Here is a 26,411-nt window from a genome sequence, read left to right as displayed (position 1 = left end):
ATATCACCTCTGCTAAGTATTCCTATAAGAATGCCTTGATTAGAGGGGTATTTTTTCACTGAAAAGTAAAGGTTAGTCTTTCTTGCATTCTTGGCATAAAGCCTGCAAACACAGAACTATGTGTATCCCTTCAAAGAGGAAATCTTTTGGGTTAAAACAACCACAGTTACATTTATTTGCAAAATTATTGGGGATAAAGCTCCTTTTTCAGCCATAAAAATCTATAACCTGATTGGAGGAACCTAGATATATATATTTTTGTCTATTTGCCCCAGTGGAGAGACTTTTTTTGTGGTATTGTAGAGTTTGTGTTTGAAAGAGTGTTGGAAGCTTTTCCTTAAATGCAATTAATGCTTTTTTTTTTTTTTTCCTTGCATGATAGCTCCAGAATTACCTCTTTTGTCAAGTATTGGCATTTTTCTTGGACAAAGGGTGCGCACAAGAAAAAAGTCACTTATGAGAAGCATGGTTTTCCTGCTTACAACAAAATACAGTGCAATAAGAAACTGATATGTTGGAGAAGTGTGTAACACTTTCCTTTTTTTTTTGCCTTAATTTTGGGTATAATTCTTTCCCAGCATGTGAGGTAACACCAAACTAAAGAACTGTGTAGAGTTCATATACCGTCAGTAACGTGGTAAGACAGGTGATGGTGGGTGCTGTGTGAGAAATTGTGATGGATTGAACCTTTCAGGAGGAAGAGTTGGTATTACATGTTCACCTAGCAGAGCTTTTCTGGTTTTGCCTTTAACTCGTGAATATCAGTGAGGTTGCAGCCGTCATTGACATTTTTGAAAGTGTCTGGGAGGAACCTTACGGGACTTTGTGTGAGGCTTAGAGTTGCTGGACACATCTGTGTGTAGGATCAGGTGGTTGTGATGGTTGTTTTCACAGAAGGGAGTGAAAAGTTTGAAGTGTTTAGTGGGTTTATTTTTTTTTTTCTAGTTAATTCTGTGGGACACTGCAAGTCTTCTCTGAAGATGCCCATAACTAATGTATGTTTTGTTAGACTAGAGAATTTATATGGAAGCTCCTGACCTATGAAGATGAATACTATGACTGATAAAATACAAAGCAAAGATATCTGCAGGAGTTATTTTTCAATTAAACTGGTGAATTAAGAAAAAGTGGGGGGGTTTGGTGGATTTCTTGTTGTTTGGTTCGGTAGTTGGATTTTTTTTTTCATTTGTTTTAAAATGATAATGTACTTGTCCTGTGTTCGGTCTAAAACATTTCCCAAAAAGTCCAAAGTGAGCATTGTTTATTATGTTGCTTATAATTTAAAACCAAAATATTCTTAAATCAGTGTCCCCTGTTCTCTTTCCATAGGAAGGTTGCTACTGATATAATTAAATATTGTAGATGAAGATGTGTCACTTTAATACATTTAAATCAATATTATGAATTTTCATTATATTAATATGAGCAATTTTCAGTGATAAGGAGATAAAACATATTGTGATTAATTCAGAACTGTATAGGTCTCAGCAATACTGATATCCTTGTTTGCTGAATAAATCTGAACTGACTGTAGAGAATAATTTGCATGTTTATCAGCCATTATTAATGGAGTTATTTATTGCAACAAAGCTTAAAGGCCATTTCATGTTTTTTTTGGATCATGTCACTATTTTTTTAGGTTGACAGAATATGGCCTGTTCTGTGGTAAAAATAAGTTCATCAGCTTCACCATGTCAACAAATGTACTATACACATGCTAGTCTGATAATATAATATTTAAATATATTTATTAGCTGTGTCTGTTGAAATGTATGAGAATTTTAAGGGAAAGGATGCTCTCTCATATGTTAACATAGATGACTTTGTTGTCCATTGCAGACTTCAAAGAAAATAACTATTTGTTTGACAACAAAATTCCATTCCACCAGATTGATTTTTCTAACAAAGCCAAATTTCAATATACATTATTTAAAAAGAACCTTGCTTATTCACATATTTATATTTAGATCCATGCAGCTGTGGAGCAGCCCCCATTTTGCCAAGAGTTGCCCAAAGACAGAAAAAAGGCAGTGCTTTTTTGTAAAGAATTTGAAGTCTAATGCTTGGTATTAAAATCAGTGCTCATGTTTATTATCTTCTTAAATTTCCGGGTGAGTTTGATAATTCTTTTTGTCTTTGTGAACTATAGGCATCTTTAAAAATAAAAAAATTATTTTTTTATTTTTTAAATAAAAACAGAGATTTGAAGAAGGAAACAAATTATTGCCTGATTGGGGTGAGGGGGGAGGAGTGGGGTGGGGGGAAGGCATCTTGCTCCCTTTCTCTCATGACTCACTGTTGGAATTTACAAGTCTTATGTGTTTGTCTAAATTAAAAGCTTAGTATTACCATACATTAATTACTAGCACAAGTTAGCTCAAAATACTTAACCTCTTAAATGAATGTGCTAGCCTGCAATATAGGAAGTTCATTCTTGGGTTTGTATCAGACCCCCACAAAAGGAGATTTTAAATTCTTTTTCTTAAATTGAAAAATTATATTATTAGGTGTTCCAAAATATCTTTGAAATCTTTCTGCATTTTTGAACAGTTTTTCTTTCAGCCTTGAATCTGGTGTCTCATTTGTTCTTAAATTGTGGTAAGATTTTTAAGTAAACAAATATTCTAAGATACAAATTTTAACACTTCAGGATGGTACATTTTTCTGAGAGTTTGGAAATCTGCCATTATCATCTATTAAACTTGAAAGCATGTAATAATCTTGAATGTGTTAGGCAATTTATCAGTGGAGTTTGCTCAATGTTTTGAGGTTCTGGAAGCCATTTTTTTATGACAGACAATAATAGAATTATATTGTACAGTAATAGACACCATCCTTCAGAAGCAGATTTGTGTGTCAAAGGCAACAATGGTACCTGGAGGACAAAGCATAAATTCTGTAATAACTCAAAGGACCAGCAAGAATACAAACTGCTTAGTGGAGGAACAAAAAATGTTTTGAACTTCAGATTTTAGTCACTTTACCTGGGTTTTAGGTCGCCCTGTTATTTTTCTTAGCTTGTGCTTGGGAACAAGTACATGTGCTGTACTGGAGAGCAGGTTTATCACTGTGGTGCAGTAGGATGTCGGAGCAGCTGAATTCCTTTCTGGGCTGAGGTTTCACAATAGGGATGAGCTGGGTTAACCATTTCCTGCAGCTCTGGAAGAGGCTGCTTCCTCTTCTTGCTGCCCATTCCCACCATTGGCTGTGAATGGACTGCACTGCTTGTCTCAGTAAACCCAGCTCACTAAAAATGTAACAATAGCTGTGTCCAAAGAACACTGAAGAGATTTATGTACACGTGTGTGTGTGTGTGTATGTGTGTGTGTGTGTGTGTGTGTGTATGTAAGTGTGTACTCGCACGTGTACCGCATTGACTCTTGTCTTGTCCATGTTGGTACAGGAGGGAGCAGACTGCTTGGCTAAGATTGATAACAGAGGAGGCGATGGGCAAGTGGAATCTCTCTTTTCAAGTATTTTTGTTTATTCAGTTTAGTTTATTCTGGAGCTCTACCCCAGGCAATGTATTTTGAACAGGTGATTAGAGCAGTGAGGTGAAACTGAAGTCTCTGCAGTGCAGTAACGTTGTTACTTCAGAGATAAATTATGGTTTCACCAGTTTCCACATCTTTATTGCACACCCAGTAACACTTTATATTTTCTCTGAAATGGGAAAAAGTAAGGGATATTGTGTTTTTGGTAAAATATGTGGTCTTTGAGGAAATCTTGAGAAACAAATATAAAGTTGGGACACAAAAGAAATGGAAAACCAGTAAAACTTAACTGGCAGTTGCTAGTCTATCATCATTTCCCACCCCTCATGTTGCAGTATTGCATTCCTTCTGATTTCTGCCCATTATTTCCTTAGATTCATAGTGTATTCTAGCCTAGTTCTTTGCTAGTGGAAGTACAATTAAGATTTTTTAGTTTCCAGTTCACTGCTTTGCTTAGCAGCAGAATTCTATTTATGTGTGAAGAGTAGCTATAAAATATTTTATTTAAGAATTCCAACTCCAGCAGGAAGCAATCTCATCTAAACTTGCATATGTTGCAGACGCTGTATTTAACCCATGTATCCTTATGTCTGTTTGACAAAAGGATTTCAGTTTTCTCATGATTAAACATTTGTTTATAAATTGAGAATGGGGGAAGAAAGTGAGGCTTCAGTTTTGTGTAGGTGAAATGGATGTAACTGCAGGGGTTGCTGAAGTCCTGCATCCCTGCTGCCCCTTCCCTTGTGTTGGCTCTCTCTGGTATTTATCTGTTTCTGTGCTGAGCTGTTTGCAAACTCAGCAGGAAGTTGTTTGCCATTACTTTTTTAAAAAATTTATTCCTTTGTTTCTTCTTTTTCCCCCAGGATACTTCTCTACCATCTGAGCACACTGAAACTGACTCAGTGCAGGGTCAGATAAGCACTGGAACCAATACAAGAAAGGGCAGAAGTGTGTAGATTGCAGGAAGGATGTTATCAGTTTTATCAGTTTAGGTTTGGATCTTGTAGCCTGAAATGACTCTATGGTGGTGAATGAATATGGATGGGGAGATGGATTCATACCAAAAGCATCTAGATCTATGTCCAAGAATGGCAAAGAACATAACTTCCCTGCTCTCTGAAGTCAGAACAAGTAAACAGTGAATATTTAAGGTCTCTGCCAGCTAATCTAGGAGAGTGTCTCCAGTCCCAAATCCCATGCTCATAAGCACAATGCATTGGCTCGCATCTGAATTAATTCTATGTTCTAATCTCTTGGGAGCCAGTTGGACACTGGGAGACCAGTAAGCCTTGTTCTCCTTGAATCCAGAATGTGTCTGACCAGACCTAGTAAGGTGAATAGCTGAGAACTGTTGAGAGTTTCTGTATTAGATGAAAAAAGTAGACAGAGATGCATTAACATGTGGAGAAAAGTCTTGCCTGCGTTGCTCTCTGGTGTTTAAAGGGAAAGAAACAGAGTGCTTTGAGACTGGCAAGGTTACCACAGCCATTAAGTACAGGCTTACCTGCATAATTTTTTTTTTATCTAGGATGCTAGGTAAAGTCTTAGTTTATAGTAACAGGTACAGTTTAAGTTGAGAAGACATACTTTGAATGCATTTTTGCATGAGAAAATCCTTTTCCTAATCCTGTTTCCTGATGCAATTTGTCTAATTTATGTTTCGAGACAGTGCTGCAACTGTTGGTACTCTTTCTGCTGCTCTGCAGATTATACTTTCAACATACTAATGGTATTTTCAACATAATTCAACTTTTTTTCTTATATCCTCCTCCTCCCCCCATGCTTACTATTTTATAAAGAAACATGCTTTAGAAAGTGCATCTGAGTATTTTCTGAAATCTTAACCAGGGTGACGGTCAAAATCTGTCCTGAATTAATTCTACCTAGACAGAAGGGTTTTCAAATTACTTAAATACCAAACATTGTCATAATATGTCTTTAATAAATGTTACTGATATCTCAGTCACTTCCTTTGAAAAGATAAAATGTAAGGAGAATATTTTCACATTGTTATGGTATAATTGATGTCTGTAAAATGGTTGGCAGGCTGATAGTGTTTCATAGAGAGAATAATGTGATAGAGCATAAACTATGTGGTAGAATGGACAGCATAGGAAACTAGTATCCCTAACAAGTTTAAGTGGCTCAACCAGTGGTTATTTGACTGAAACTGTTACCCACTGACAGCTTAACTAACTTGTTTGGGCATCTGAGAAAGCATCTATGAAGTCATTGCTTACAAATCCTACAAGATAATTTTTATACTAGATGGGTATGTTAGATACCTAACTTATTCAAATATATATGTCAAATTAGTCAAACTTGGTTCTTAGTGTTAAAGTTGCTATTCAGATCTATCCACAGAGAAGGGGTTAGATTTCACTGCTGTGTGTTTAAAATTCAAGTTCTTGGAATTGAAATTTTGAATGATTTTTCAGACTAGTGAACAGGTTAATTACTATTCAGGCACCAAACAGTTGGACTGTAGGTATGTTTTGGGAGATAACTGAGTTCTTGAAACAGTGTCTTGTAAAAATAAACTGTGAAACTCTTCCCTGTGTGCAGCTTCATCTCTGCATGCAGCTCTGAATGTCTCAGCATGCCTGATGCTTAATTTCCTAATGTACTGTTTTATTGTCCCAAGTCGTCTAAGTTTCAGTCAATTTTAGCTGCAAGTCTGAATCACATACTTCTGATTGTGGAAAAAATATCTGTAATGCTTGACCTCCTTTACACTTCTAAATCATGTCAGGTTCAATGCAATTATTTTGAAACCATATCACATAGATTTGAGTCTGTTCTAGCCCATGCCACTTGGAAATCTTTTCAGTCCTTCTTCTGAATAGTTTTTTTGGTCTACATAATACTACAGTATAGCTGTCATTTTATTGTTACTTATTAACACTTCAGCAAGAGTTTGTTGGATATAGGAAGGGGCTATATATATCCAAGCTTTACAGTCAAACAAATAAATTTCAATTCTTGTTTGCAGTGCTCTCTTCCTGCCAAATTCCTGACTGCAGTACTTCATGTTTACCTTTTTCCCCCAGCTGCAGATGGCGGAGAGCAATAGCATTTGTTTTTGTCAAAGTGATAGGAGGTAAAGTTGTGAAGGAGGTTAAATCAGTTTAAATTCTGAATTATAAACTGTTCTTCTTATGCCAGTGTGATTTTGAAATTGAATTCAGTACTTACATTGGAATAATTTAATTTATATATCACGTATTTTAGTTTTACTAATTTTTAGCTAAACAAAAAGTACTTTTAAATTGGATTCAATTTCATGTGTACCAACCTGTAGAATATTTTGACAGAGGAATTCTTGTTTTTATGGTTCAAAATTATAACCTGAAAAAGCACTTTAAGGGACATAGAACACACACTAAATCAGAGGTTTTGATGTACAATGTTTCTAATATGGTATTTTTGTGTTTCTGGGTGTTTTATAGCATTCAACCTAACAAATCTGTGATTTGAGTCTTCAAGGCATTACTGGATTACCCCCATTTGCTGCTGCTCCCTTCCCCCAGCCATATGAACTACCAAATACTGCTCAGTTCTCTCTCTCAGTTCTGAAGAACTGAGAAGCTTTGACACAAAATTATAAGGAAGCTTGATCTGGAGTGTGCATGTAGCTGCCCTTATCTTTTCTGAGCAGGAAAAAGCTTTTGGTCAGCTTTCCCTTATTATCTTTCCAATTATTTAGAAATTTTTCAAGTACTGAGGTTTCAACAGCCTCTTTTCTTGCAGTGCTGAGGGATGAGTGTTCTGATGTGTCTGAATTTGTCATCCTCCCCCTGCCCACACCTGAAGTGGGGACCAAAGTCTTTCAGTGATTCTTCTTGTTAAGTAGTGCAGTTTTCCTTCATGTATGAAATATATGAAAGAAAGCAAAAATATGAATGTTTTAATGTATACCTGTATGTCTTTATATATCGGTATCTGTAGTCATACTGGAATAAACAGTCTGGTTTCCTGTGGGCTTAAGGGTGCCACTGAGTTTCTAACATCTTTTGGAGATCAGATTGTAAAATCCCTTCCATTCGCTCCAGCCTCATATGGGAAAAAGGAAAACCCAAAACTCATTCTCTTCATAGGTGATTGAGTGTACAGTTGTTAGTGTAATGGAACATCATGTTTTTACCTCGTGCAATAGGCTTAAGAAATGCCTAAACTTGGTTGTCAGTTTACTGAAGTGGAAGTGATAGGTAAACCTAGGCACTTGTGTCATTAAGTGTTATTAATTTATAATGATCTGTGAAAATATTTATTTTGTTATTATTGTTTATGGGGGTTTGTTTATGTTTGTTTTACTTTTCACAGTATGATCCATGGATTTTTGATTGATCCTACTGTAGAAACAGAAAGAGAATACATATAAACCTCAAGGTGTATGGGGTTTTTTAAGTCTTGGATGGAAGTTATAGGAAGTTAATTTTCATCTGGATATAATATTAAGGTGTCTGTTTAGGTTAATTTTCCACAAACATGGAGAAGCTTAGCTTAGAGAGCCTCTGTGCAATCATACATATTTGTAGTTAAGCATGTTTAAATAAATTGTACATTTGCACATTTGGCATTTACAGCATAGCTTATATAGCAAGAGGAGAGAAGTGACAATAGTGAAAGAGTAAAATAGGCTGACAAAGTGATACAAAAGTTAATAAAACAAATAAGCCTTAATTTAAAGTTATTCCTACCCTGCATACAGGATGGTGTTATATTCCTTGTGAACTCTTGCTTTTCTTCTTACTTGTTCATTATATCACTAAGTGTTCTTAGCTGCTCACACCTATCAGTTTTCATGTATAGCTTTATATTCAGTAGTTTTCCATTCTTTGTAGGTGTTTGATGCAAAGTTGTATACATTTTAGAGAATTAGATTTTTGAATTTTCTTTATATCCTTTTTTCCTGTGTCATTCCATGTAGTTTTCAGAGATCACAAGTTTGTTAATATTGAAGTGCTTTAGTGGGATCACAGGCTGCAATTACTTTTCTGCTGAGTGATTTACATAGTCTGCAGGTATAGAGATTTGCTACATATGAGCTTTGTCATACAGGGCAAGACTTCTTGGATCTTACATGGGATTTTTTTGCATTTAATGTAGGAAAACAGCTTATGTCAGTGAAATAGTGCATGTATCTTACCTCCTTCATTTAGAACATTCAAAACTTCCTGAAATTTTAGTAAGGAAAATCCCCTTCTTTCTTTAATTTAGGATTTTGAGGCTGATACATTAAGCAACCAGAGACTAGTATTATTATCTCTCTACATATACCCGAGATTTGTATTTGCCTGTCTGACAGTAACAGTTCTAAAGCAGCCAAATGGCTGCACTGGATCAGGTACTCAGTGTGGAGATGATACTTTCATAGAACATAAGGGGCTACCCTGTGTTTGTATTTGTTTTATTATTTATCTGATTTAACAAATTACACACAGATGTTTTCAGTTATTTCAGGAGGGAACGGCAGGATGAAAAGGAAATCCAGTGACACATGTTTATTTTAGTTCAATTCTTCTTTTGAAAGAACCCGGTTATCCAATAGATACGACAGGATTTAGTGTTTCCCTCCCATATACTGCTGGTCTGCATGTCTGTCTTGCCTTACTAAGTAAGGCTTTTGTAAATTTGGTGGTCAGTTTAGAAGAATTCAGACCATAGCCATGGTTGAAAGAGTGGCACAGTATGTGTTAAAACAGGCCCAGCTTTTCTTCTCAAATATTTATTCATGTGATAGATTGTTTTTCTGGCAGATCAAGACACAATCTGGTTTTGGAGAACAACCAGATTAGATTATTTCCATCCTTCCTAAAGCAAAACAACCCTTCCCTTTTAAGAAATAACCTTGAGTTTCTCATTTATTTAAAATGTTCTTAGTTGCTAACAGGTTAATTATTTTTTTTTTTAAGTTGCAGCATTTTAAACATCTGATACTATTCTACCAATGATCTGCTCAATAAATCTCTCATCGTGGTACATGTTTGCTGAGCAGGAAGGAAGAATACTGCATGGGATCACAATGTTTTTGTTAGTGACAAAATTCTTCATGGGAGGACAGTCCTGATTCTGAATGTCAAAGCACATAAAATGAAGTATCTCATTAGCTTTGTCTGCTCTGCTGCTGCGGCTAGGGAAGGGTAAAGCAAAAATTCAGTGACTCACAAGCAAAGTTGAGAGCTCCATACTTTTATGTTCTTGTAGTTGATGTGCAATGTGTTACACAAAATGTGGCTGGTAGCTCTGAGGCAGATGGGTTGTCTGGTTCTGCTGAAATTTCATAGTGTGGGTCAGTTTGTCTGCATTAGTTTTGTTTTGTTTTTACCCTTGGGTCCCTCCTCTCTCCATTTGCTCTAGGAAGGGAATGGATCAGGCTGCGGAATTTTGCTTTGCTCCTGCAGTTGTGGAGTAAGGGCTGAATGCCCTGTTGGTGCTGTTGCACTGCCTGTGCCCCATGCCCAATCATGTGCAGTGCTGACAGGAAGGTGATAAACATTTGCTGTCCCTTAACATAGTGAGACAGTCAGAAACATAGTTTACAATTTATATTCTCTGCTGCTTGAATTATGTCCAGCAAGAAGACAGACTTTGCCAAGAATGGAGTAGTGCCTGAACTATAGTATTTTTAGGCATAAATATGTGGTGGTGTTGTTTTTAAGCTGGTTGTTCCATTTAAAAATTCTTTTGATTTAAGAAAACGTGTCATGGAAATGTCTTTTGACAATTGTTAGGATAATTTGCTCTTAGGACTTTTGCTCCTATCATTGCCCCTTCGACAGGAAAATTACTTCTGTGTCTTTTGAGACCGTCTTACATATAAACGTATTTAAGATAAATACTAACTGTTTGTCATTATTATAATAACAACAAAAACTACTATTGCACAATGAGAGGATAGCAGAACTCCTGTACTGCAACCTTGCCTAATTAGGTGAAACTTGATCTAGCCTATCTTGTTCCTGTCACAACTGTGGCCTGTCTTGTTTCTTTAGAACATCTTATCACTGCTCGTCATTACTGCCTGAATTCATGTGCCAACAGACCAAAACTACTCCATTTAAGTAGTTTTTCACTGTAGTTGTTGCACAGAAACTGTTATTAGGTTTTAGCTTTACACAACATTTTTATACTCACTGCTATTTAAAACTGTCCACATGAAGAATATTTTAAGGATGGTTCTTCAGAATATTGTAAAAGCATCAAAAGGGAAATCTTGGCTACCGAAAAACACTGGACTTAAATCTAAACAGTGGAACAAGGACCGAATTATAAAAAAGAAGGTGGGACTACATTGGTTTTTGTTTATTTGCTGTAATCTTAACAGTTTTGGATTTCTTTTTGTAAAACCAGTGACTATTTATAATGGATTAGAGTGTGTGTATGTGTGTGATTTTTACTTGAACATCATGGATATTTGCCTTACATGAGTTTCTTCTGTGTATAAAATGCCTGAAAATTTTAGTTTTACCTTGCCTAGCTTGATTTTTTATTACTAGTTTTTGATTCAACCAAAGTGGACTTCCGAGTATAAAACAACAGCTTTAATTTTTAAATCTGCCACCTTAAAACTAAAGAAATGTTTTGGAAAGAGTTATTCCAGTCTGATGGAAGGAAAATTCTGCTGGCTTGCCTGTTGAATCCCCAAGGATGTATTCACTTTTCATTTACTGTTTTTTTACCAAGGCCGATAACATCTTTACATCTAAGACTGAATGGCTGGTTTTCCCAAAAAGCAATGCACCAAACAATCAGTATTTTGTTAATACTTCCTGCTTGGTGAAAGAAAGCTATGGTAGTACTTTCTGCATTCACACTACTGAAAATAAAGGAGAAGGAATAGTGCTGGTTCTGTTTACAACACTACATATGGTTGTGTGTCTATAGATTTTGTAGAAATTGTTCCTTGTTTGCAAAATGATAAAATTATCATCGGTGCTGCAAATCACCTTTATTATTCGGCAAAAAGTATAATCTTTAGTAAAAATACCATGTTGATTGGTTTTGGTTTGGTTTGTGGTTTAGATTTTTTTGTTTGATGGGGTGTTTTTTTCATATTTTGTTGAACTGTTTGTGAAAGAAAAAATACAAATGCTTGTCTGTATCCTATGCTTTTTCAATGGGATGATTTTCAATGCAGTAGATAGGTCAGGCTTTTCTGGAATTCAGTGGATTTTGGATGACTTTGCTGTAGCTGTTGACAAGGTTGAACACAAGACTGTAGAAACATCAGCACCTCCCTGTCCTTAACCTTGGCCAAAATATTTTTAATAATTTAGGAACATTTGGTTCTATGGTACAAATTCAATGGGACACTTCTGTTAAATGTGGATTTTGAAGTTTGTTTTCTTTCAGGAAAATTGACTAAAACCCTCACACTGAGCTCTGCTCTTCACCTTTGCCTGTTGTCAGACTGAGCTTTCTTTCCAAGTAAATTGCAGTGTTGCCAATTCAAATATGCAAAAAAGCTTGAATGGGACTTTGCTCCATATCTCCACCTAGTAAAAGTAAAATACTAAATTTTTTGTCTTTCTTATCTATCATCTCGTTCTTGATTCTTGGTGGAGGGTGTCCTTTTGTGTGGAGTTTGGGGTTCAGGAGGTTTTCTGTGTGTGTGTGGTTTGGGTTTGCAAATGGGAGTTTTTTGTTTGTGTGCGGTTCTTTGGTTTGGGTGGGTTTCTTTTTTTAAACCTTTCATTTTAGTGAACACAATTTTTTTTTTCCCCTGACTTTCCAGCTGAGATTATTATGTAATAAAAGGATCTCTGAAACTGAGTCATCTTGAATTCATTTAGTTTGGTTTTAATTTATTACCAGTTCACCCATGTGTACTGTGAATTTTACAGCACTACAGTTATGTTGTTCTTCAGCCATGTCTTCCTTAATTATTTGGAGAATAAAATATTTAAGAGTATTTTTAATATGTTATTCATATCTCATCATTTGATGAAATGGAATGGGCAGCTTATACTTTAAGACTGTTTTAGCAAGCTTGTGATGCATTAGAGGTGTGGCATACTGGTTACCCTGTCAGATGTGAAAGATTTAGATCTCTGAACGTTAGAAGTAGGTGATGTGTGGGATGTTGTACAATGAGATGCAGTTGTAGTGCCACAGTGGTTCCTCCATCCTTTTCCCAAGGTGCTCTGAGGCCACACCTGACCTTGTGCTGGGGGGTCCCCACATAACTCTGAACTGTTTGGTTTGGAGGACCCTGACCTGAAGATGTGAAGAATAGTGAACTATGAGCATCATGTTCATATTTTATTAAATAAAGCGGTGGGGTTTATGGACAATTGGAAAGATCACTGCACCAGTGCAGCCTTGTTTTGATCTGGAGCCTTGCTGTCCTCCAAACTTCTGACCTTTCCTGTGTATTAGTAATATTTTGTGCATTTGCATTTTGCAAATGTAGCAACCACTGCAGTTTTCTGAGAGTTTAGTAGGAATCCATTGTTTAAGGAATTCTCATATTTATAGGCCTTATCAACTTCCAAAATCCTTTGTTATATCTGGGTTATTTGCTAGTTTCTTAAATAGATTAGATTTTTTTTTTTTACTTTTTAATTAATCAGAATGAAATTTTGATAGCTAATTTTATTGGTTTGTTTCAAGATGCTTTAGATAAATCTCATTGAAATTAGGCAGGTAGTACTAGATGAAGTTTGTCATTTGAAGATTCACAGAAAAAAAACATTCCAGACTATAAGAAAGAGTATCCTTAATGAAGACAGCAAGTATTAAAAAAATCGCTGGAACTTCAGAGCTGCTTGATCAGTCTTCTGCTCTTGGTTGCTAAGACCCATTTGCAATAATCCCATAAGAAATCATGTAATGTGAATTTTCAAGGTGAGAACTTAAGTATTGAATTATCGTGAACATTTGTAAGCATCAACTGATCAGAGCAGAAAATCTTTCAAGCAGAGTCTCCAGCTTCCACCTTTTAATAATTGTGTATATCATGAAAAGATAGCATAGAGCCCATTGTCTTTTAAACAGTGAAAGAAAGCAAAATTTCAGAGCCTTGTTTTGGGGATAATAAAAGTGCATTTTTAATCTGTGTTGCCTGATGGAGCAATGTTATCAGCCAGAACTTGTTAGTGTACCTAGAATTATCCCTGTGTTCCAAAGTCTCTTACGTGGTAACTGGTGTCTTGACAGTCCTTTGGTAGAATTATTTGCGTCAAGGAGCAACAACAAGATCTCTTGCTGTTCCTCCAGATGTAGCAATTTAGGAATCAAGCCAAAAGATAATATGATGCAGGGATGTTGAACTCATTCTATAGCAAGTGCCAAATTATATTTTCCACTAGAAAACATCACAAGAGGCACGTTTTATAAATTTCTTTAACTTCAGGCTGTGTTGCTTTAGCTGATGATGATAAATATTTCACTTGGACAGATATTCTTCTAAAATAGCAGTTTTATATGTAATGCAATCTCTTCTTTTTTTTTTCAGTTATCCCTTTTAAGTTGTACTCACTTTCCCATGCTGTAGCCACAAGCTTACTGCCCACCTTTTAAATTTTATGTAAATCTCTGCTTCTGCTTGATTTTAGCAGAACTGTCTGAATCTAAAAAAAGGCATTTCAGTGTTTTAACAAATAACAAACAGCTTCCCTAAAGATAATGTCTGGAGATCTGGCAGTCGTTCACTTCTATGGATTGACTCTGATTTCTAATATAGCAAAATGTAGTCTAAAATCTGATGCAGGATTATAATGCCTAAATGATGTCACTCTTCTGTCCTAGGCAGATACCAGAAACTTAACATTTATTAGGTCAGTTATTTTTTTAGCTCTGTTGATATCTTGCTTCTCACAGCCTGTAGTCTGTAGGTTGTTTGTTGTTTACACAAGTGAACTCTTAGTTGGCTATTGCTTTCAGTAGGTATGGTTTTCCTAGAGCTCTGGAAGTCTTTCAGTTAACTGCTGTGTACCTTTCATTTAACAGGTTGTGGATCTGTCTTGCTGGTGATAGTTGCTGTCTCCTTCCTTTTACAAAAATGCTGGCTTATTTCCCTGCCACTGCGGGAGAAAGAGGCTTCAGATTCTAGATCTACAATGATGCTGTAGCTCTTTTTCTGTCAAAGAAAAGGAAGTGTCCTAAGAATCCCTTCAGCAAATAACTACCAGATAGGTGTAGGTTTTTGAACACCTACTATTGCATATGACAGCTCGTGAAGGGGGCAAAGGCAAAATCCTGGAAGTCCTGAGAGGAAATATCTGTGGTTCTGTCAGTTGTAAAAGCCTTCACAACATGTAGGCCCTAAACAAGATTTCCCTACATTTTTATAAGATTTTCTTTTAAATCTATACTTCTACATTTCTAAAGAAGGAGTTAAACTCCTCTGTAAGAGGAGTTAAATACTTAATTAAAATTATTCCTGTGCTTCAGCAAAAGAAGTAGTTTTATGCACAACTATTGTCTGATGAGTTCCTGGCTGTGGGCAGGTTGTCTAATGCAGAGTATAGTGAAGGTGGATATCAACATGGATCCATTTTTTTTTAGTGATTGCAAAATAGCAGGTTAATGTAACTAGTTTATGAGCTGATGCAAAAAAAAAAAAAAAAAGCTTTTGTGAGATAAGTATATTGAAGTACATTTAGGCAACATGAACTTTTCAGATTTGATCAAAATCAAAAGTGTTGACCATAAATAATATGACCTTGTTCATATTTTTGAGCAACCTCATGAATGCTTGAGTTTACCAGTAGTAAAATATAAGGTTTTAATGTTTGTTAGTAGCCCATAGCTGAATACTTTAAAATTTTTGTGTCTGAGATTCATTCCCAGTTTTGTGGATTCTTTTGCAGGCCATATGGAGGCAGTTGGCTTCAAATTTGAAAGTATAGTAAGAAACTATTGGTTTCACAAGTCTACATTTTGGCAGAAAATTTTGCTCATTTTTTTATTCTGTGTAAGTTGAAGTCTGTTAGTTGCATTGTCTTTGTGAATTTTACTAATACAGTCAAAAGCATCACTGGGCTTTAAATTTCGTCCTGAACTTTAAGTTTACACAGCGTGAATGTGAGTAGGATGTGAGGAAAGCTGTTTAGAAATATGGAAATTGATTGCAGTAATTTCTCACCCCAAATATGGGGAATGGATACAAGATGTTAGAGGAAAGAAATCTTCTGGTGAAAACCACAGTAATTGATAGTAAATTTGCTGTGTGTCCTGATGCTTTAATTTGAATTAAGGCTCATAAGCATACTGCAAGAAATTCTTCAACAGATTTATTTTTAAAAATATCAGCTTTATTCTGAAGATAAATAATTATTGGAAAAAGCATGCTGGTGAATAACTTGTTGATTAGATGGATTTGAAATGTTTCTTATTAATACAGAGAAGTTAAATTGTTTGATTTTACTACTATTTTTTGGGGTTTCCACATAATAACATCAGAGAGTTATTTGGGATTTGTTTATTCTGAAATCCCGGTAGTATAAAGAAATACTCATGACTTGAGTCAAGAAAGGATCTTTAGGTGGCTTTAATTCAAACAGCTCTGTGGTTATAATTTTATAGTCTGTGGGTTTTTAAAATGTAATTGCTTAAAGTTTTACCTAAGTAAGTCTGTAATCATAAAAAGGGCTGTGTTCCTATTGCAACAAAAATTAAAACTCTGCTTTAATGCTTGAAATGTACAACTACAATTTCTACAAGTGTAGCTGATGGAAGTTTTATATAATAGTGTGAATCCCAGACAAGCAAACTTGCATGAGAAAATTGATAACTTGTAACTTTTTTTCCTGACCATTCTACATGGAAGGTTGTACATATTAATATATCTCATCACCAAAGGGATGATTTTTATAAGTGTTCACATTTTGCTTGCCTCTCATTCTGTAATTTTTCTAGTAGTTGAAATCCTTAGTCTTACTCAAAGTTCTTATTTGATTGATGGGATTATGACATTTCAGCAAGATATGGGTTTAGAATTTCCACTTAAAACTCTATTGTAGTAGCAAACTCCTGGGACTCCTGAGCAAAATCGGGGACAAAAGTTCTTAAAATGCTGGGACAAGTTGTCAAAATTCTGGTCTCTACTATTCTAGAGAGATTCACTTTGAACAAGTCTTGTCTTCACTGATTGTTCTGAACTTGGAGTTGCAGGCACTCTAAAAGCTCTGAAATGGCAAAGCATTGCTAGATCATGAATGAATGTTTAGGAATTCTTTGTAAGGAGAAAATGCATGGTGAGAAGATAATGCCTTCCACTTCCTGTGAAACAGAAGGATTGAAGTTGGCATTTCTATCAGAAATTGTTTTGTACTTTAAGTTCATTGTGTGTCAGCTTTGTATTTGAAATGTCTGTTCAGTAATCTGTGAGAAGAGAAGGGTTTTTTGTTTTTTTCTTGTTCATTCACACAGTGAAAGTTCTAGGCTGGTTTAAAGATTAAAAAAAAGGCAAAGGGAGAGTCTAATATGACTGAACAGTAGTATGTGACTTTAGCCATATTAAATCCAGTGTGTTTTTAAATTGCAGTCAAATTATCTATTATCTGCTCTATCTTTAACATCATGTAGACTTCCTAAATTTGAGTCATAAGAGTAATAGATAGCACAAAGAAAAGTTCATCATCTTCATTTTCTTGGGATGTAGGGGTGTTTTTTCTTAACCTTTGAGTTTTGCTGGAGTGGTCTTGCTCCTAAACTTTCCTATACGTGTCTTTCTTTTTTAAATTATGGACATAAAATTACATGCAGGAAAAGTAACAATCTTCAGATGAGTTTTTTCGAGGAACTCTGGTTTTGTTTGGAAACATGGATTTAAGTTAAAAAATGGTTTTACAGAAAATAGAAGGCCAACTGAATAGTTCACCATCTTCAGCCACAGGCCTCACTTCCCTTTTTTTGTAGTAGAATACACCAATATTGCTGTAAGAAAATAATCTTAAACTTGTTTTTAATTCTAATGTTTTGGCATGTCCTGAAATAGTATTGTCTGGTTCCTTTCTGGTAGCTTAAATACCTCAATTTGGTGTGAGCAGGATATCAGGAAATGCTGACTTATATGGACAGCTGCCTGACTTAGTAAATTAGCTTGGGCATCACGTGATGGAAGTAGAGGTGTACAGTTTATTTCTTAGCAATCTGCAGTGGTTTGGGTCTTGGTAGCATGAGGTAATAGTTGAGAGAGAGGTAGTTCTTGTCTCCACAAAAAGTGTTATTAAAGAGTATTTACTTAACTGTATACTTTTTTAATTCACTAGTTGAATATGAAGAAAAGGTTGGGTTTTTTCAGTAAGATTGTGGGAAAATGGTGAGGCAAAGACTTTGTTCAGCAGTTAGAATTTTCTAGACCACACCTTAACTAAGAATCAACATGCTACATCAGCTGCTTTTAGGGTGGCAATCTAGTTTTATTCCAGTCATAAGTAATTGCACACTGTACTAGGGGAGTGTAACTTAAATAGCAAAACACAAGTAGTGAGGTCAAGGTGGATTCTAGGACAGCCAGAGCAAGCTCATTTAGAAGAAAGGCCATCAGACCCATTTGAAAGATGATTTGTTTCTGTATAGTTGTGTGTAAGGCATTTAGTTGTGACTAGTGTGATCTCTGCCGTGGTAGACAAGCTGAATGTATCTCTGGCACAGCTCTTGGAATCTTGGTTAGGGATAAGAAAGCAATGAACTGGATGGTTTCTGAAGTCTAAGGAGACAAAACAATATTTATCACCTCACTGGCAGCACTGCTCAGCATATTAATGACTTAGACTTGTGTCTGATGTGTTTTTCTAGCCAGAGCAGCAAAGGAGGATTTCCAAGGAAAATAATGAGGTTGCTTTGCAGGTGCATGTAAGGCATGGTGGACAACACTGAAGAAACAGGTGTAAAGGGCCAATTTGACATAAATGTCTTGATAGAGAGGGAAAAGTGATAAGAAAGAAGATTGAAAGTGAAAACAAATAAATTGTGCTTATCAGAACTGACACAGAAAGGCAGCTGCGTAAAGGCTATAGGCATGAAGGGTGATTTTTTCATGAGTGAAAAAGGCACAGCAGCGAAAAGTTGGAAAACATTTTTTTGCAAGTTTGTAAACTGACAGCATTAGCTAGACCACTTTATGGAAGAAAACACTGTTTTACATATGGTACAGGAAAAGTAGAGACAGACCTGAGACAGAAGACTGAGAAAATGATTTGTGTCAAAGATGTCTATACTGCAGCTGAGGGTGATTAGGTACCTGTGTGTTATGATGAATGAAGTCTAGGGAATCATTGGAGAAACATGGCTAAGGACTGTGTTACAGCCTCGTAGAACTTGAATTGACAGCTAGGCATTCATAAGAGTCAATTGAAGATTGCCAGCATTTCAGTTTCCTTAGCAGGAGATCAGGTCTAGATAGATAAATGTATCATCTGTGTGAGTGATGCCTACTGAAATTTTTGTAGGTGACATTATTCAACTGTAGAAAGAGGTGAAATAATAAGTGAGGAAAATGTTCTTGTAGGTTTCTGTCTCCTAGAGAAACTGCAGGGATGATGAAATGTGTCCTTTAAATAATACATGAAGTATGGTTTGAAGAAGAAATGGATGAAGGAGAGAGACCATGCTGAGAGGAATGTGTGCAAGTATTAGACAGGGATCTGTTAGAAGATTCAGGTAGAATACTGATACCAAGTCCTAGGAAGAGGTCATCTATCAGCTGGGAAGTGAGATGACAGTAGTTTGGAAGCCAGTTTGGGAGGTTTGCTGTAGCTTATTTGATGGGAAAAACACCTGAAATATAATGGGATACACTAGAGTTTGCATGACGGTTTAAAAAAAAAAAAAAGCCTGAGTGAAAAGAAACGAGAATTTGTGAAAATTGGAATCAAACCATTGGTTTGGTAGCAGGAGCCATAGAGGGGAATAACAGTTAATACCCGTATGTGTGCTGAGAAGGAAGCAGTGTAAGGTTTGGAGCTTGTGGAAAAAAGACATGATTTAGAATCCCTGAAGTGATTTGCTCATGAGCGCTGGGTTGATCCTGTTGTGGGACATTGTGTTCACATATTAAAAACTGTGAATTGAGAGATGATCAAAGAAATGCCACAATGGTTATGGTCACAATTTTACAAGATAGGTTTTGTTCAGCTGCTCCCATTTAGAAATAATTTAAAATGAGAAATAAGACTTTATAATTTCTTTTGTGTCCTAATGTTTGGTGAAGAATGTTTTGTTTTGTTTTTGTGTAAGTGGTTTACTTCAGTGGGTATACTTGGGTATTTCATGTGTATGCTTCACTTTTGTTCCTCAGTAGTAAATTTCCAGGCTCCATCAATGCTTATTTGTATTTTATCACTATGTAGTACCTCTGATTCTTACCCATTCCCACTAGAAACAGGGTCAGGTATGACATTGACTTGAAATTGTAATTAATATTGCAATATATATATAATTAACATGGTAATAATGTTCAATATTCTGAGTCTTGCTGTGTATGTTTGGGGATATTTGTTTTGCAGCACACTGTTTCAGTTCCTTTAGTATTACTCAACCTGTTATAAACAAATCCTTACGTAGCCAAGTTTCCCTGAAGAGTGTTACGCCAATTGTTGGCTGCAGCACCTTGCTTCCTCATTAGTGAGATACCTTTCCCTGGGCTGAAACTGTGCCACCCAGCTTTGCAGAGGACAATACTGCTGCCCTCTGAGCTGGGGCAGTCAGGTACAGCAAACTTTGTCCTCGTATTGCCACGGGGACTGTGAGTTTATGTAGTGCTTGAGATTGGAATTTATGGAGAAGTGACTAAGATAAATAGGATAACTCACATCTACAAGGCTTTCTTCCTCTTTCAGTTTGTCTGCAGATATATAATCTTTAAGACATAAAACAAGTTTTCTGGGCTAGTGTTGCTTTTACAGCAATAAGGATATCAAAACCTGGAAACCGTGTAAAGTCACAAGATGTTAAGACATTCTGTATATCCTTTCATACCAAGAAAACAGATCTTCTACACATTTAAGGCAGTAAGGCCATGGTCTCGTGGTATTCTCAAAAAGTTTCAAAAGTTTGGGTTTTGTTCTGAAACTACTATTGAGTGCTATGGGGAAACTGGTACACTGCCACTAGTAGCTTTGTTAAACTGGTGTTTAATTTAAGTTACTTAATTTACTTACATACTGCACATTCTTTAAATTTAACTAAGGAGGGAAAAAGAGGAAAAAATGTGTTTTCTATTTCCCCTGTGGCTAGAAGAACTTGGGGGTTTATATGGTGGTAAGGAAAACTTTAACTAGACTTTAAGAAACTTCCTCTTGCAACAGGAATCCCTGGATTTCTGGGGCGGATGGCTTAGGGAAGTGGTGGAATTTCCATCATGAAAGGCTTTTCAGAACAGGTTAGACAAGCATCTCTGCAGAATAATGCAGGTGTAGTTTATCCTGCCTGAGGCCAAGAGACTGCATTAGATGACCTCTTAAGGTTTTTTCTAAGCCTTTTGGTTTATGTTCATGTATGTGACTCTTTCTTCTTAAATACGAGGTCAAATTCCACTAGTAGATTCAACATCAGTCACTTGTTATATAACCACAGTCACTGAATATTGAGACTGTCTGAATCTTCTGTTGGGGGAACAATAGTATTTTGAGCTGTTTACAGTGGGTGGCTAAGGCACTTTCATTATTATCTGTTGGCTGCATCCTGTAGCTTCCTCTAGCTTATATTACAGCTTTTACCATGGCTTCCTTTATGCTGCTGTTAGAAAAACTCGGGGGTGAATTCTGGTGTATTTTCAGTTCTGGTTGACTGCTTCTTGTGTTGAAGTGTAGGTACTTGAAAACTTCAGGACACAGCATGCAGACTTGGCAGGCTGGGGGAGAGTAGAAGCCTGGACTGAAATAGCCTGGAGGACTGACGAGACTGGGAGCTTGTAGCCTGGGCTTTCTTGGAATTTGTCCTGTGTCTATTTCTAAAGTAGACAGACTGCTCTTACTCAGTATCTAGCTGTTATTAATGTCAGTCTCCAGTCTGGCTGATGAATGTGTCCCACAGATAAAAGTATTATGAATGTTTTTAGGAGTTGCCTATGCAAATTGGAGCACAACTTTTATTTACCTGGAGAGTGCTCATTTAATGAAGAGCTGTTATTAGGCTCAATATGTGACGCCACATTTTATTTATGGGAAAGATCTGGCAGAGCTTTCATTGTAGGTAAAGTTAGTAACTTTATCATGTTCTTTAGGGACACTTACTGTTATGGTATTTTTGCCTTCTAAAACATTATGTTCTTCTCTATTTTCCATCCACCGTTTACAGAACAGTGTTGTCACTTCAGATGGCAGTTAAGGTACAGAGAGAATGTATAAAATTATTAATTTAATGTAAAGCAGGAGCTTAGGCTAAGGTGTCTTTCAGATTATTTAGTGCATTTTAGGAATACTTGTCTTTGAGTACATCCTAAAGCTTCTGGTTACTTTGCTAAAGTGTGAATTTATTTTCAGCATTTAAATGCTATGATTTCAAGTATCTAACATGGCTGAAACTTGTTACTTTCTTCCCAGCCTTATTTTCAGACAGAACTAAAACATTTCAACTCAAGCTTTTATTAAAAAAAAAAATCTCAATTCAATGTACTGTCAAAAAAACCCAAAAAGGACGAAAACTTTGTCAAAGGTACAGGGAATTCAGAACAACTTTGGAATGCTGTAACCAATCCTAGGCATACATTTCCATTTACAGAGGGGGAAAAAAATTTACCCATAATCTTATGTTTGTCTCTCTTTTTTTTTTTTAAATATTCTGCTACTTTTCTACTTATGTCTTTCAGATGATATTAACTGTGTTTCTGAGCAACAATGAACAGATTCTGACAGAAGTTCCAATTACACCAGAAACAACCTGTCGTGATGTAGTGGAGTTCTGCAAAGAGCCTGGAGAAGGAAGCTGTCATCTGGCTGAAGTATGGCGTGGAAATGGTAAGTAAAATGTTCACTGGAAATGGATTTAAATATATGCATCAATTACAAAAAAAAAGAGTGACTTCTCAATACTAATTATTTCAATTACGTATTGTACTCTTTTTTTTTTTTTTCATCTAGTAGACTTTGACACAAAAGATGGCGACTCAAATAACTGTAGAGATTAATGTAATTCTTGACTCTCTTCTGTTTTCTTCCTCAGCATGAAGCATTTGATTAAATGCATGTGTAAGGCCTGTTGGTGTTCTGTGTTTGTTTTTCTAATAGGATGGAGGGTATTTAAATGGCAGCAGGGAATCTCGTGATGATGTTTTTGCAGTCAGTGGGTGCAGATCACCACCTGCATTCTTTCCAGTCCTATTTCCTGACTGCTAGCATGTGAACACTACCTGAAATTTAAGAAAGGGCATAGATTTTTTTTTTTCCTTCTGTATCATGAATAGCAGATGCTCTGCAGACAGTGTTATGGCAGAATGGGACATAGTCTCTCTCATCTATTAGTGAGCGTTGCTTCTCAAAGATTTGCCAGCCTCTCTTGGAGCAGGTAGTAGTGTCCATATCCTATTTGTGTTGCAATTGTTATTTCACAGAATCATGAGGCAGGCAGTTCTTTTCAGGAATGTGTCAAAATCCATGCACAGTAGATTGTGTTTTTAAATGGATTCTTGTAGTTGCATGTTGTACAAACCTCCAGGTTATTGTTTATCAGTGGATGGATGGAAGTAGAGTTGGTGGGTGGGATAACAGAGTGAACCAGGGAAAGGTTAAGAATTGTATGCCTGCAATTCTAGGAATACAAATTCAGTACACACTTAGTTAGAAAGCTTGTCTTTAAGGACAGAACTTGAATAATGGTTCAAACATCTTCAAATTGGAAATTTAGGTTATGGAGTCTCTGATACCAAGTGCATCACAGATTTCTAAAATGGATCTGCAGACTCCAAATGCACTAAGATATTCCTAATATTTTCCAACCCCTTGTCAGTGAAAGTGTCATATGTGATATTATTTATTCTTTTGCTTTCACAATACTTTGAAGGTGCAGTTCTTAAAATATGTAGGAAAGAATGTTGTCGACTAGCTTTAAAAGGTGACTGGAAACTGGAAAAGTGATCCGCAGCATCTTCCTGGAGCACTTAAACCTTGCAAACCTTGGACCTTAGAAGCACAGGTTTTCTATGATAACTCTTAAGATTGAGATAGCATTTTATCTGTGAGTGTAATACTTTATTTCTCAAAGTGTTAGATATTGAAAGCTACAAGCTTCTATAAAGTGGGAAATAGAGTTTATCCATGAAGTTGCAATGGAGAGATAAAGACTAAATTCTGTGTATCTGCCCTGAGAATTATCTTTCTTATCCCATTAAAGTCAGTGAATAGAATAAGGAGCTGTCTGCTTTTAGGTGGTTGTTTTCTGTTAATTCTGTTAAATTTCTGTTAATCTCACCCAGTTTTCTGAAGTGGAGATCTACATACAGACACTTAGGTGAAGGTGCAGAGGCCTGCCCAGAGCTTCTACCTGTTGTTAGCTCTGAGCTTCTGGTAAAACTCACATGAAGGTGCTTTCACAAAGGAAGCTTTACTTACTAAATTTGCAAGGTGATAACTCTATAGATCTAGTCCACTGAAGTTGTAGCATAGAAAATACTGGAGAGAATGAAAGAAAAAATACATCACTTGCTTATGTTTCTGGGTCTTTGACGTGTTGTATCAGCAAAAATTATATCCTGCACATTGGTTTTAAGGCTCTCTGATGGGACTTTCAGCACAAATGTTTGTTTTATTGTTCTTAAATGTAGGATGTGACCTCAGCTTCTTGACCCAAAGTCTAGGGTACATAGATTTCTCAGTGGAATGACCTGGGCATATATATGATAATTTTTCTTTCTGCTTCTTCTGAGACCTAAATTGAACTTTTTCCATTGAGATTTTTAAAAATAATTTTGCCTAGCGTGGAGATCTGATGTAGAAAACAAGAGTCTGAACAGTTACAACAACAAACTTTAAACTATGGTTCTGAGTGGGAAGTGCGAGGCAATTTGCAGTAAAACTGTTGCATGTTGTGCCAGTGGAAAAGCATATTTTATCTCTTTTTATTACACTGTCTCTGATCCCTCACCCTTATCCTCAAGAGATCTGCAAGTGTTCTTTCAGAGGACATTTGTGAAAGTAAAATTCAAAACAAAAGTTAATACTGCAAATCATGGGCTGAAAAAACACGTTAGATTTAGTCACACTGTGAGTGGTCTGTTTTCCTGGCAGTCTCTCCCTGTGGCACAAATGACAAATTACACCTCCCTTCATAAGAGAGAGTCTGCCTGGCCTCTCGTGAATGTGCTTAACTCCTCCACTCTACAGGTAGCCACAGCTTCTTTTAGGTTGCCCAGCTGAATAATGCATGTCTATTCAAATTCAAAGCACTGGGGCTTGTGGACTGTAATCTTATCATCAGGTACAAATAACAGTTTGCATGCCCAAAAGCCTTTCTAAACTGTATTGCTCTAACAAAATACTGTCTCTTTTAATAGTCTTCCTGTTTTGAATGTGTATGTACAAGTAGATGATAAACACTTGATTTTATTTTTAGAGGATAAGAGACCAATTTTCTTCCAGAAAAATGTTACTAAATTCAAAAATTATGTAAGATTTCTACAGTGCAGAGGAAGATTACAATAGCTTAGCTGTTGGAAAACATATTGGTTTATTTATTATTGTAGCTTTCATTTCTTTGCTTTTGTGTGACAGAGAAATGACTGAGGGCTTCCCAAGAGTTGTAAAATAGTTTAGATATTGATTGCATTAGAGTCAAGAAAATGATTCTTCTCAGAGCTGCATAGCCTAAGCATTTAATTTATTCACATTTGATTTTGGTTTTCATTCTCTGTTCCTTCTTCTTTCCAGTTTCTTAAGATTAAAAAGGTAGTTGAAAAAGTCAATTTGCACCTGATATATCAGGCTTTGTCAGTTTGAAGCCTACTCTTTTTGCAAGGATTTCTCATGCTGTAGCAGGAGACAAAACCAGAATGTTCTTCCTCATTCCCCTGTTATTGCAAATAGCAGTCAGTAAGGAGTGTCGAAGACAGGTGTGATGCCAGGAGCTTGCAGTATGTTTCAAAATAATTGATTACAACCTTTAAATCCACCCAGTACTGAATTTTTCAGTTCATTTACACCTGGAATGCCCTTCAGCAAATGGTCATAACAGATATTCCTCAGTGTGATGGTAACATAGGAGGCAAGAGAGTGTAAAAGAAATAGTTTCTTACTCTGAGTGTAAGCAAACCTGAACAGGGAAAAACTCATTCAAGATATAACAGCAACTCCCCTATGGAGAAAATCCATTTTATTTTATTCTGGCTTTCATGTAGAGGAGGCATAAATGTGTTTATTTCACATAGCAGGATCCTTGAAATCAGGATGAAAATAGATTTTGAAGACTGAAACTTACTTTTAAGTAGTGGATTTGTAGCTCCGGCAGAAGAATTTTGCATCTCTTTTCTGAAACATTGGTGCAGTATCTGTGTTTCAGATTTAAAGGGTGTTTTGTTTTGGAATACTTAAAACTAGCCCATCCTCTAAAACTTTTACTTAAAAGGAAATGAGTATAGCTCATTTCTCAAAGATATTTTAGAATCTTGATCCAACTTAAAATCTAAGGCAGTTTTTTCAGTTAATATTGATGTATGCATTTATCATGGTTTTCTGCTTTGTTACTCATGAAAATAAATGTTCTCTAGATAATTTTTGATGTGTTGCTAAAGTATAGGAATCCAGGCTTTTTATTATTACTCTGCATCCATGTTCTATTTAACTTTTTCTTCACACTCTCAGAATGCTCTCTTCTATTTAATTTTTTTTTTTTAATTAAAGTTTGAAATAGCTTTGAGAAACCAGATACTGACAGATATTTCTGAAGCTATAACAGCCAGGAAAGATTTAACTGTTGTGTTTCTTTTTGTTTTGATTTGGTTTTGGTTCTTAAAGAGCAGTGATTTTCAGAAAATAC

The 26,411-nt window shown here is 36.0% G+C and overlaps 1 protein-coding gene across 8 annotated transcripts in view; it reads left to right on the top strand.

Moving 5' to 3' along the window:
• Positions 1–26,411, top strand: part of PPP1R13B (protein phosphatase 1 regulatory subunit 13B) — an 81,999-nt gene that overhangs the window by 15,730 nt on the left and 39,858 nt on the right. For 7 of the 8 annotated variants that reach the window (XM_072930462.1, XM_030275071.4, XM_012574243.5 and 4 more), the window contains exon 2: positions 22,255–22,402. In XM_072930462.1, coding sequence (XP_072786563.1) covers positions 22,255–22,402 — 148 coding nt within the window. Of the gene's footprint in view, positions 1–10,524; positions 10,778–22,254; positions 22,403–26,411 lie in introns of those variants that run through there. The other variant, XM_072930459.1, reaches the window with a different exon arrangement.

This window comes from Taeniopygia guttata, chromosome 5 (assembly GCF_048771995.1).
Source record: "Taeniopygia guttata chromosome 5, bTaeGut7.mat, whole genome shotgun sequence".
NCBI lineage: Eukaryota > Metazoa > Chordata > Aves > Passeriformes > Estrildidae > Taeniopygia > Taeniopygia guttata.
The sequence above is the reverse complement of the archived record's forward strand: the minus strand, read 5'-3'. Positions and strand labels throughout refer to the sequence as shown.